The following is a 13,490-nucleotide window of genomic DNA, read 5'->3' on the forward strand; positions in this document are numbered from 1 at the left end:
GTTTAATTTTCTGAGACATTCTTGTTGGGATTATATTGTAGGGAAGGATGGGACTATTATATCAATCACACAGCTTCTTATTGTATCATAGTTTCTTAAAGGCCATTAAGTACAATAAAATTTTAAATTTAATTTCATAATAAAAAATTTAAATTAATACCTAGGGTTCCATAATGTAATCCTGTATGTCAGGTATATATATATATAATTGATTCAATATACATATGGTTATACATTATATATATGTATATATATTATTGTATGTCAGGTATATATATATATAATTGATTCAATATACATATGGTTATACATTATATATATGTATATATATTACTGTATGTCAGATATATATATATATAATTGACTCAATATACATATGGTTATGCATTATATATATGTATATATATTACTGTATGTCAGATATATATATAATTGATTCAATATACATATGGTTATATGTTATATATATGTATATATATTACTGTATGTCAGGTATATATATATAATTGATTCAATATACATATGGTTATACATTATATATATGTATATATATTACTGTATGTCAGGTATATATATATAATTGATTCAATATACATATGGTTATACATTATATATATGTATATATATTACTGTATGTCAGGTATATATATATATAATTGATTCAATATACATATGGTTATATATTATATATATATGTATATATATTACTGTATGTCAGGTGTATATGGTCCCAAATTTCTGAGTGCCCTTTCTAAGGTTGCTGTATGGTTTTATCTCAGCTGTGTTAACAATGGACACTTTCTGTTTTACTTCTTAGTTCCAAGTTTTTGTTCCTTCCGCTATGGATTATCTGTCCTCTTGCATTTCTGTAACGTGGTAATCATGGCACAACATATGTGTCTGAGCCTCACAATGGTAGCCATGGTGAACAGCACAGATGCTCACGGTTTGCCCAACACCTCCACAGGGGAGCACCTGGATCACAGAAAGGTATACGAAAAATATTATCCATAGTCACATGTTTAAAATCCTATCTTGCTCATTAATTTGTGTAGAGATTGAATGTTATCATAATTGATGGGACAGTAATCATTACAAAAAGAAGTTCAAGTCTTCACCTGTCTTGCTAGTAGTAACCTAACTAAACATGTCCCATGATTAGAGCACGCCTTAATGTTTGTGAAGGGCTTTGTTATGTGAATCCTTCTATGTGAAGAAGAATAAAAACTGAGCATTGGGGTCCCTAGAATTGAGAACTTTGGATAAGAGGAAAAAGAGAAAGTATTTCAAACCAGAGCAGAAGTAAAGACATGTTGTTTCTTTAAAAGTTTTTGAATATGCAGTATATTTACATGCTTCACTAATTTCATCTCTGGAAGGTAATGAGTTGCTACCTGTCAGAAGATGTAGAACAGGAAAAAAGTGGAAATGAATGGGAAGAATATTTTTTTCACTCTACTCTTCCTATGTTCTGTTATGAATGCACAGGCAAACATGAACATACTTTCTTATTGTCACCTTTTTTACATTAAAAATAACACTATATATGCGATGTACTGCACCTTAGTTTTTTTTTTAACATAATCATCAGAACCAGGCTTAGATATGACACATATGTAGGAATTCCCATATAGGGAATTTAAAATAACTGTAATTAATATGTTAAGTCTCTAATGGAAAAAGTTGGCAACACATAACACCAGATGGGTAATGTCAGTAGGGATGGAAATTATGAGAATGAATAAAAAAGAAATAGAAATCCAGGCAACTGTAACATAAATAAAGAGTGCTTGACAAGCTCATAAGTAGTCTCAATGTAGCTGAGGGAAGAATCAATGAACTTCAATATGGGTCAATAGAAACTTCTCAAGCAGAAATGAAAGAGAAAGGAGGGGTTGGGAGGGAAGCTTAACAGAATATCCCAGAATTGTGGATAATATCAAAGGTATAGGGGCGCTTGGGTGGCTCAGTTGGTTAAGTGTCAGACCCTTGCTTTCAGCTCAGGTCATGATCTCCTGATCATGAGATTTGGCCCAACGCCAGGCTCCACACTCAGTGGGGAGTCTACTCAAGATTCTCCCCCTCTCTCCTTCCCCTTCCCCTGCTCTCTCTCTCAAATAAATAAATCTTAAAAAAAAAAAAATAACATATAAATGGCTAGAATACCAGAAAGAAAAGAAAGAGGGGCACCTGGGTGGCTCAGTCGGTTAAGCATCTGCCTTCGGCTCAGGTCATGATCTCAGGGTCCTGGGATCGAGCCCCACATCGGGCTCCCTGCTCAGCGGAAGCCTGCTTCTCCCTCTCCCTCTGCCCGCCACTCTGCCTGCTTGTACGCTCGCGCACTCCCTCTCTCTCTCTGTGTCAAATAAATAAATAAAATCTTTAAAAAAAAAAGAAAAGAAAAGAAAGAGAGAGTGGCAAGAAGTAATATCTAAAAAATTAATGGCTGAGAACTTCCCAAAATTACTGGTGGACACCAAACCACAAGTCCAAGAAGCTCAGAGAATACCATACAGGATACTAAAAAGATAAATAATTAACAATGAGAAAAACCAACTAGACATACATATTTAAATTGCAGAAAACCAAGACAAAGAGAACATCCTGAATGAAGCCAGAGGTAAAAATATCTTACTTACAGAGGAACAAGGATAAGAATTACAGAAGACTTCTTATCAGAAACCATTCAATTAAGAAGAGAGGGAAAACAATCTTTCAAGTGTTGAAAGGAAAAGAATCTGCCAAGTTAGAATTCTATATCCAATGAAATTACCTTAAAAGTCAAAGGGGATAAAAACTATTTCAGACAAATAAAAACTGAGGTAATTTATTGCCAGTAGGCCTGCCATAAAAGAAATGTTAAAAGATGGCAGATTTTAATCCAACTGTATCAATAATCACTGTATTATTTATTTATTTATTTATTTATTTATTTATTTATTTATTTTAGAGAGAGCCTGTGAGCAGGCGGGGGGAGGGGCAAAGGGCAAGGAAGAGAGAGAATCTTAAGCAGGCTCCATACCTAGCATGGAACCCAACACAGGGCTCAATCTCATGACCCTGAGATCATGACCCTAACATCATGACCTGAGCCTAAATCAAGAGCCAGACACTTAACTGAACGAGCCACCCAGGCACCCCTCAATAATCACTTTATTTTTATTTATTTATTTTTAAGATTCTCATTTATTTCAGAGATAGAGCATGGTGGGGAGGGGCAGAAGAAGAGGGGAGAGAGAAACTCAAGTAGACCGTGTTGAGTGTGGAGCCCCACGAGGGACTTGATCCCACAACCCTGAGATCAGACCTGAGCTGAAACCAATAAATATGTTCATCAGTAGATGGATGAATGCACCAACTATGGTACATCCATAAAAGAGAGTACTACTTAGCACTAAAAAGAAATGACCTAGTGACACACAGAACAACATGGATGAAACTCAAAATAAGTATGCCGAGTAGAATAAACTATATATATAGTGTATGACTCCATTTATATAAAACTTCAGAAAGTGAAAACTATGTCGTAGTGACAGGCAGATCAGTGGTGGGAGAAAAACAGGAGGGAGGAATTACAAAAGAAGTAAGGAAACTTCTGGAGGTGGAGAATGCATTCACTGCCTTGATTGTGGTGATGGTTTCATGAGTATACACATAATTAAAAATTTATCAACTTGTACACTTTATACCAAAGATTAAATATGAAGTTATGTGTCACTTGTACCTCAAAAATCTTTTAAACTCTTTTTATCCAAATTTTCTCTTGAATTATATTCTTTAAATATTTGTAGTATTTCATTGCTTTGGTTTCAATATTGAGAACTCCACGTTCTAGAGAAATGGCTACTCACAGGGGCTATATACTGAATCAGCAAAAAAGGAGGGAGCTCGAGCTGTGGAGGTCCTATGAACCTCCCGCTGTAATCCAGGGAAACTGATCTTCAAACGTGAGTCGCAGAAAAGCACTTCTCTTTGCTGACATACAAAGGTACTAGATGAAAAAAATGAGAGAAGATAGCATGTAATTATTCCCAAATATGAAGACTCACCAGAAAACTGTTTCCATAGAGCAGATCTAAATTGTAACCTGAAATTACAAAAGGAACCTAAAAGCTAGTGAAGCAATTACAGTTAAGGAAGGAGAACCGCAGAGAAGAACATACAGGAGCTCAAAGCCAAGATGGCCAGGCAGCTCTATGCTCTGCCCGCAGACAAATGAAGACGAATAAGTTGACAGAACTCAGGGAAGGATTATGGAAAAAGAAGACATGTAGAACATTTTAGAAAAGAAAAAGAAACCAAGCCAAAAAAAAAAAAAGAGAGAAATGGCCTTCTTCCTTCACTGTCTCACCCAATTATTTCCAGTCCAGCCCGAGACTTTCTCTTTGTGATTTGATCAATCACTATTGATGGGAGTAGTCTGGATGTGGGAGTAGTCTGGATGTGGGGGAATGTTGTTCTGTGAATGAGGTTGACTTAATGGAGCAGTCAGAGGAGGAGAAAAGGCAAGAGGACATTCATGACTGTGGTGGGCATAGTACTCTACGGAAGGGCTAACACGCAGTGTAGCAATGTTCAAGAAGCAAGTATTAAGTGTCCATGCTGTCCTGGGGCTACAGAGGGTGCCCTTGACTGCAAGGACTTTACATTATAGTTGACGATACCATGGTTACATGTCAGTACACACAGGAAAAGACGTTCCAAAGGAACAGCAAGGATCCCATGATAGAGAATGAGGCAGAGGGGAGCTCCTTTACACTGATTGGGCCATCCCTGAATATCACAGTAACTCACAGGATGCAGAGTGGCTCCATGTGTCTCCTTGTTTCTTTCAGAACCCCGTGTATAACTGGAGTCCTAAAATCCAGGGTATCATCTTCAGTTCCATCTTTTATGGTGTAATCATCACCCAAATTCCTGTCGGATACTTGTCTGAGAAATACTCCATCAAGAAAATGATCGGCTCTGCATTATTCCTCAGCTCTCTACTTAGCCTGTTAATGCCAATGGCAGCTGAAGGTGGAGAAGCTTTCCTCCTGGCATGCCGAGTAGTCCAGGGAGCAGCCCAGGTATTAAGATAATGCAAAAACTGGGGGCGCCTGGGTGGCTCAGTCGTTAAGCGTCTGCCTTTGGCTCAGGTCATGATCCCAGGGTCCTGGGATCGAGCCCCACATCGGGCTCCCTGCTCTGCGGGAAGCCTGCTTCTCTCTCTCCCACTCCCCCTGCTTGTGTTCCCTATCTGGCTGTGTTTCTCTCTGTCAAATAAATAAATAAAATCTTTAAAAAAAAAAAAAGATAATGCAAAAACTGAACAGGGTTTAAATTCACAGAAAGTATCAGAGATCAGATGTCCCAATCCTTCTGATTTCAGGGATCAGTATTCATAGCTCAGCACGTCACGTGGGTCAAGTGGGCTCCTCCCTTGGAACGAGGCCGACTCACCTCCCTGAGTCTATCAGGTAATGACGTAGGGCCTAGAATGTTTGAATCCCGCTATCATCTTACTCTAGCACGTTCTTCCTAGACCTGTAAAAGATGTGTGTTTGGAAGTGTCCAGGGCTTTGGAAACCATCTGCTCCAGCATCCTCGCTTTAAAGATGTGGAAACTTTCTAGAATGAAGAAAAGGCTCCTTTACCTCAAACAACAGGAAAAAAAAGAGAAAAGCGAATATTTTATTCTCTTCTTCTGCTCAGTGTTATCCTTACAAATGTATTTCACTGGAAATTGTTTATTTCTACCGTGAGGCTACATTATCTCTATTCTCAGATGCTTGTGCTCCTTAGGGGTTTCTTTGTGCCCCCTGATTAGGAATTCTGCTGGGGTCCTTCATTGTTCTGCTTGCGACTGGATTCATCTGCCAATCCCTGGGCTGGCCCATGGTCTTCTACATTTTTGGTGAGTCTCTGTCTGTAACATCCCAGTTGTTATTCAGAATTGAAAAAAAAATTAAAAATAAAAACTGACTATAAGGTAGTAATTTATATAACGCTAATGATATTTAAAATCATGAATCTCATTGAAGGAAAACGAGAAGTCAACATTCATTAATTTCACACTACAAGCAGAACTATACATGTGTTATTGTACATTACCTCTGCAATTCTATAATGTAGGTACTAGAGATCCATACCCCTTACATGAAACCCTTGGGGAAAGGGATGACCCACTATTGTTCATAAAAAGGAGCATACAGACTGAAGCAATGCTAGGAAGGAGATACATAGGGGAAGACACCCCAATCCCACTCAACTCTCTCTTCTTTACCTTCTTCTTGGGCTGCTTGCCAAATCAATCTAGAAAGCAGTCTACCCAGGGGCCTGTTGATGTTCATTCAAGCCAGCCATCTGTGACCAACGCAGGACACCGAAGGGTGAAGAGTGGGTCTAGAGGGACGAGCGGAAGACATCCAGTGCACACTGTGAGCAAATGGCAAAGCCATAATATGAACACATGCCTTCCATCCTCCAAATGCCATTGCTCTTCATCACTAAATTAGTCGTCAGTAGTAAGTAATGATCAGTATAGTGACAGTACCCAAGCCCTGTACCAGGAAAGGGGCCAAAAAATACTGGGACTGTCTAGCCTGGGGAAAAGAAAACTTGAGAGAGCATGCATAAAAGAGAAATTCACACCTGCTCTGTATTACAAAATTAAAACTAATCAGCAGAAATTATAGGGAAGTGAGGTTTGCGCTCCATGAAAGACAAGCTCAATAGTTAATGCTGCCCACCAGTGCTGATCAAAGGTTGGATGACCTCCTACACTCGTGGTGTATTCCTATTCTGATGTCATATACATGGGTATGGCAACATAGGTCATTTGCAGTTCTCATGGGTGGCTCCATGAAGCTCAGAGAGAGGCACAATGCGTTGTCCTGGGTCAGCAGCTTTCCCACGAATTGCCTCATTTGGAGGCACCTGGAATGGGGGGAAGGCTTAGAGGGTAGCAGGGTAGGGATTCAGGCATCTGCCTCCACAAGTCTTTACCATGAGGCATCGTGTCATGCCCACAGAGGCCAAATGGCCGGCTCCAGTTTATGGCAGAGGCAAGACTAAAACCAAGAGGTTTTGTTCCATTTGAAGGTTCTTCTCAATGAAGTTAAATAAATCTAAATCCACACTGCTTTAAAGAACAAAATAACATCTGCCTTTGAGCAGCTTCTAATTGCTGGAGAAAAGCTCCCAAAAGAGCAAATCAGATCACAAACTCACATTGGTGCTTAAAACGGCCGTTTCCCTCCACAAAGACTATTTCAAACTTCTCAAAACCTCTCTAGTCTCCTCAATTCTCTAAAATGGCTCCCTTTCCCCTGCCTTCTCTCTCATGTCACCTCCCTTTGAACAGTGGAAATTATTGCTCAACCTGTCTGTACCCACTGCCCCAACCTCCCAGACTTCTCCTCAACTTCTATCTGACTCGCGTCTGACCCATTCTGCCATCGAGACACATCTTTTTTTTTTTAAAGGTTTTATTTATTTATTTGTGTGTGAGAGAGAGCACTAGTAGGGGGGAGCGGCAAGCAGAGGGAGAAGCCGGCTCCCCACTGACCAAGGAGTCTGATGCAGGACTCGATCCCAGGACCCCAGGATCATGACCTGAGCCGAAGGCAGATGTTCAACTGACTGAGCCACCCAGGTGTCCCATCATTGAGACACCTCTTGACAAGATCATTTACAGCTTCCATCAGAGCTGCCCTGATTCTGCACTGAGCCCATTCTTGGCCCTCCTCCAACTAGGCCCTTTTCGTAGAGTCTGTGGGGTCAAGATTATATACTCTTCAGAGCCCATGGCCATCACTCCTAGTCATCACTCCCAGAATTGTTTGCTTAAAAACCACCAGGGCTTTTCAGACACGGAAGATCTCTCCGGCACATCCACTGAATTTAGACTTGGCCAACGAAGGGCAGGCAAAACTGCTTGCAGGAGATGTAAATGGAGTATGATGGGGAAGGCAAGAATTTCTACACATAACCAGTGAAAACTTCTTGTAGTATGGAAAGGGATCTGAGTAGGAACAGGAGGTCAAGCCTCAGACCACAGTGACCAGGGATTTGTGACCAGTGGAATCAAAGAATTCTAAGTTTAAACCTCATTCTTCCTTGGGTTTCTTTAAAAAACTTTCTTTGTCTTAGATTTTCTATAGTTTGAATATAATATGCCTCGGTATATATTTTTTTGTATGTTCTCTTGAGCTTCCTGTCTCTGTGGTTTGGCGTCTATCATTAATTTTGGAAGACTAATTATTCCTTCAAATATTTCTCCTGTTCCATTCTCGTTCTTCTCCTTCTGATAGTGCCAAATGTATATATTACACCTTTTGTAATAGTCCCACAGTTCTTGGATACCTGTCATTTTTATTCTTTTTCTTTGCAATTCGGTTTTGGAAATTTCTACAGACATTTCTTCAAGCTCAATGATTCCTTCCTTGGCCATGCCTAGTCTATTGATGAGCCCATTAAAGGCATTCTTCATTTCTAGGTTAGTGTTTTTGATCTAGCATTTCCTGTTGATTTTCTTATTAGAGTTTCTGCCTACTTACATGAATCCTATATTCTTGTATGTTGTCCACTTTTTCCATAAGAGCTCTTAGCAATATAATCACAGTTGTTTTAAATTCTTGATTTGATAATTCCAACATCTCTGCATTTCTGAATCAGTTCCAATGCTTGCTGTCTTCAAACTATATTTTTTGTCTTTTAGTATGCCTTGTGATTTTTTTGTTGTTGAAAGCTCAACAAGATGTACTAGATAAGAGGAATGGAAATAGTCTTTCAATGTGAGGTTTTATATTTATCTGGCTTGGCTAGGGGTTAGAGTTGCTAACTGTTTGCTACAGCTCTAAGTTTCAAAGGCTACAATTTCCCCTGCTTTTGTGTTTTTATAGTCTTCTTAAATAAAGTTTGACACGTGTAGTTTTTCCATTTGTATTCCTATTTATATACAGGAAAACTACTGATGTGGTGGTAAGGTGTAAGATAGTGTTCTGTAGTCATATGATTAGTCTCAGTCTTTCAGTGAGTCTGTGCCTCTGGGGTTCACCTTCAGAAGTCCTTCCCAGTGTTCCCCCCATTATGTAAGACAGGAAGGCCAGGGGGGGTTGCAGTTGGGTATTTCCTTTCACTTAAGCGGGTTAGACTCTGGTAGAAGTTTCCCTTGACAGCAGGCTTTGTTAAGAACAGGATGCTCTAGACATAATTCAAAACTGCTACTTTTCCTTTCCCCTGCTGAAAGGATGTAGGAATTTTTGTCTCATCTTCACTGTGAGAACCTGGTTAGGTCTCCTGAAGGAAAAACTCACAAAAGTATGAGAGTCCCTCCAGGATTCCCCCCACCCCAGATTTTTTTACCTCTCAAACTTGTCCACACAACCTACTGCAATTAATCAATTGCCAGGTTTTCTTACCCTGATACTGGTTCCCATGTAGTTTTCTGCTTCTGGGCTTCTGTTCCAGGAAGTTGTAATTCTCTGTGTCCCCTATCTGTCTCTCCAATTTTGGGTACAGTAATTTGCCCTATGACCTCAATATTCTGATGGATCAAAGAAGAGTTGATTTTTATTTTGTTCAACATTTTTCTTGTAATGAGGATGGGAGGGATGACTATCAAGTTCCTTACGTGCTGGATCAGAAACCAGAAGTCTCTCTCCAGATCATTTTGAAGTTACATTTTTGTCAACACAGGATGAGAAGACATACCTTATTTGAGTTTCTTAATAAATCCATAACTTAAACATTCATGTGAATTTCCACGTATAGTCTTGCCCCAGGCCTCACAAATGTTAGAACTGGCCAAACCTCCATGCCCATAAATCAAGTGGAAGTTCTTCAGTCCACATTTGACCTGAGTTCTCAATCACGTCCATCACCAATGGTGCCCTTGCCTAACTCTCTGCATTGGTCTTTGTTCTCCTGGCCATTCTGTCTTAGTCTTTTGCAGACTCATCCTCTTCCACTTGCCATTAACTCTTGTCTTTCTTCAAAGCTCTGCTCCAGGCTTCTCCTTGAGGACTGTACTCCCAAAAATATAATTCATGCTAAGTGTCAATTACACTTATTAACTGTGTGTCCCTGGGCAAGGATGTGGACCTTTCTGAACATCAGTATTCTCATTTTGAAAAAGAGCTAATAGGCCCATATGAGTTTCTGAGTTGACTAAAATACTATATTGAAATGTACATATTGCACATGTATTTATTAGATATTCACTTCTCTCCACTTACATTTCATCTTGGGATTGGGTTCTCAGGTCACAGAATGACATGGAAATAGTATATAGTTGAAATATCCTTTTAATGTTGTTTAAAGAGTATTGTACAAGCCTAAGATCTTACAGTGGCTCCAGGTTTCCACATGGTCTAATCCCATCAGCTCTCGTCCTCAACCTTTCCCGTCCTCCCCTTACTTCCTCTCCAGTCACACTGGCCTCAGGACCTAGGCCTTCAGCACTCTCTGCTCCCTCTGCCTGGAGTGTCCTTGCCCCATATCCATGTCCCAGCCTTCACTGAGCATGATACTCCCCCCGACCCCTGTAACTTCTCTCCAGAGCTCTTGTCACTGACATTTAACACCCTTTACTTTTTTACTTTTCATCATCTTTTTCTCATCCACTAGAAAGTAAACTCTGTGAAGACAGAAATTTTTGTGTTTTATTCATTGCTGCGTCCCCAGTATGTAGAATAGTGAATGGTACATAATGTGCATTTAATCAATATTTGTCAGATGAATGAATGCCTTTCTGGAAGACTGACTGGTGAGTACTACATACTCCCTGTCCTAACAGATGATTCCTCACAGAGGACTTGTGTAATCCCTCAGGCCTGGGCTGAATCTTAGGAGCATGGCCAAGACCTAGCTCTCAAAGCGAGGTGATCGTCAAGCCCTGTGAGGGTTCAGCTGTACCATATTCTCATGGTGGAACACGTTGGGTAACTGTAGAGATGAGGGCCTAAGAGCAGGGAGTCCCACTATGATGAGCGGAGGGATACAGAGCCTCGATCAGGAGAGGCCAGAGGGCTTACCGCCCTCTCTGCAAAATTCATTCTGTAGGCACAGGCAGCTGTGGATACAGAGAGGACTATCAAAACCGTAAGCCTTGTTGCCAAGTTTTAAAGAAGGAAGAGGAGGTCCAGGTTCTCTGACCGATAATGACAAATGCCAGTTTGGTAAAGAGACTTACTACCAACAGACGCAATTTCGAATCTAACCTATCCTGCTTTGATAGGTGCTTGTGGCTGTGCCCTAAGTCTTCTCTGGTTTGTTCTGTTCTATGACGACCCAAAGGACCACCCATGTATAAGCATCAGTGAGAAGGAATACATCTTGTCCTCCCTCAACCAGCAGGTAGAACACAGATGCTCCACTGTGGTATCTTCCAGATTCTGTGCCGAATGAAACCATGTTCCTGCTTGTCCTAATGTGCTAACAGTTAATGGGTTTTTTTCCCCAGGTCAGCTCAAGGACACAGTCTCTGCCAGTCAAAGCTATGATTAAGTCTCTTCCCGTCTGGGCCATTGCTTTCGGTTCTTTTGCTTTTCACTGGACAAATAAAATCATGGTTTTGTACACTCCAACGTTTATCAACTCCAAGCTTCGTGTGAATATAAAAGAGGTAAGTTGACTTGTGTTCTCCTTTTAGCTTTATGAAGGACTCTTCTCATTTCTTTGTTTCTTATGTCTCTAACCCTAGCTCTTGCTGGCCCCTACACCATTTAGCTGACATTCTGTACCTGGAGACTGTTTCCAATTCTTATGTTAACATTTCCCAGATCAAGGGTGTAGGCACATATCTGGCACTCCCACAATAGAACACACTCATGTTCCCACAGGTTCCCTACCTCCCATTCACTGCATGACCACCCCAATTAGTATTATTTAAGGCTCAACACCATTGTTGCCTACAGAGACTGGGATCCTTCCCTGCCACCCTGCCCAGTTCACATCCAACCTATCTCTTGGGATAAGGCAATGAGTCCTAGGTCTTGCTTTGAAAGGATGGGCACTCTCATTTCTTGTCTGACTTGGAGAATGACTGTTCCCTGAACCTTATGTTCAAAGCCATACTAACCAGAAAAGACTCCTATAGAAATGGAATGCCCAAAGTGCCATTCATCAATCAACCTCCAGTAACCCAGCCTTGGGGCCAAGCACTCTCTGATTCAGTGTTATCCTCTGTGAGACCCTGGACGTGTTGAAAGGATTAAGGGCAGTGGTTCAGAATCAGCACTATATGAATGTCTGTAGTTGCTGTCATTACTAGCCCTACCATCTTGCCCAGGGCCCGCATTTCCCCATTCCTGACTATAGTCTTCGGATCTCGATTCTCCAGTACTTTCAGGTCCCGTGACACTAAGAAGAGAAAACTCGACGGACTCTGACAACTCTTCCTGACCCCAAAACTACTTTCCTCTTCCTTTTGGGTGGTGTGGCCCCAAGTGGGAATTCTGAGTTTGCATGTTGATGGTTGTATGGCAATACAAATTTTAGATACTGAATTTTAGCGTCAGGATGACTCCACCTATCATACTCACCCTTACACTAACATTTACTTCCCAGAATGGGCTGCTATCATCCCTCCCCTATTTGTTTGCCTGGAGCTTTGGTATCCTAGCAGGTCACCTGACAGACTTCTTCCAGTCCAGGAATATTCTCCGCTTAATTACCATCCGGAACCTCTTCAACACACTGGGTAAGGAACAGCCAGGATGTTCAAGCACCTTGAGGCCCTTTGCCCCGTCTTTGGGATGCCCCTAACTGTGTTGTCTGAATCACTCCCCAGGACTTCTCCTGCCTGCCTTCTTCAGCGTGTGCCTGCTCTACCTGAGTTTCAGCTTCTCTAGCACTACCATCTTCCTGATACTTGCCAGTTCAACAGGAACCTTTTGTATGACTGGAGTACTCATAAATGGCTTGGATATTGCTCCCAGGTAGGATTTTAAAAATCTCTTTCCCGTATCCAAGCTCCCCAGGGTGTTTTAAGATTCCAACTATTTTGGAGTTCGTGGCCATCAGGCCAAAATTCTTCCAGAAGCAGCATCAATATAGTTCATTCATATAATGTAAGTAATCATTATGTACCTAACGATATATTAATGTTTGCAACCCATATATTTATGAAGTACAGCCCAATGATTCAGAGCACAGATTCTAAAGTCAGAAGGCTCGGTTTTAATAACAGCATGACCACTCTCTTCAAACAAATTACTTACCTTCTCTGGGCCTGTTTCATGGGAGTGGTAAGAGAATGCTTACCTCATAGGATTATTAGAGGATGAAATAAGTTAATTTAGGTCAAATACACAGAATAGTGCCTGGCCCATAGCAAACACTGTATACAGGTTACCTCCTCCCCGTTGTTGAATACATGTTTGAATACATGTTTATATATTATGAATCCTCATGAAAACCCACCAGTTAGTAGTACTTATTTTATAACTAAGAAAACCTAGGGTCAGATACTTGTCAGCCAAGATCTCACCACTGGTTTGGGATCT

The 13,490-nt window shown here is 40.7% G+C and overlaps 1 protein-coding gene across 1 annotated transcript in view; it reads left to right on the forward strand.

Annotated features, from left to right (window-relative positions):
- Nucleotides 1–13,490, forward strand: part of LOC123836864 (sodium-dependent phosphate transport protein 1-like) — a 34,926-nt gene that overhangs the window by 6,026 nt on the left and 15,410 nt on the right. The window contains exons 3-10 of the mRNA XM_045865941.1: nt 818–990; nt 4,836–5,069; nt 5,372–5,459; nt 5,810–5,896; nt 11,222–11,340; nt 11,447–11,608; nt 12,553–12,685; nt 12,776–12,923. Coding sequence (XP_045721897.1) covers nt 818–990; nt 4,836–5,069; nt 5,372–5,459; nt 5,810–5,896; nt 11,222–11,340; nt 11,447–11,608; nt 12,553–12,685; nt 12,776–12,923 — 1,144 coding nt within the window. The remainder of the gene's footprint in view (nt 1–817; nt 991–4,835; nt 5,070–5,371; nt 5,460–5,809; nt 5,897–11,221; nt 11,341–11,446; nt 11,609–12,552; nt 12,686–12,775; nt 12,924–13,490) is intronic.

This window comes from Mirounga angustirostris, unplaced genomic scaffold, assembly GCF_029215605.1.
Source record: "Mirounga angustirostris isolate CCGP_5_RB_7025 unplaced genomic scaffold, mMirAng1.0.hap1 SCAF_8, whole genome shotgun sequence".
Classification (NCBI taxonomy): Eukaryota; Metazoa; Chordata; class Mammalia; order Carnivora; family Phocidae; genus Mirounga; species Mirounga angustirostris.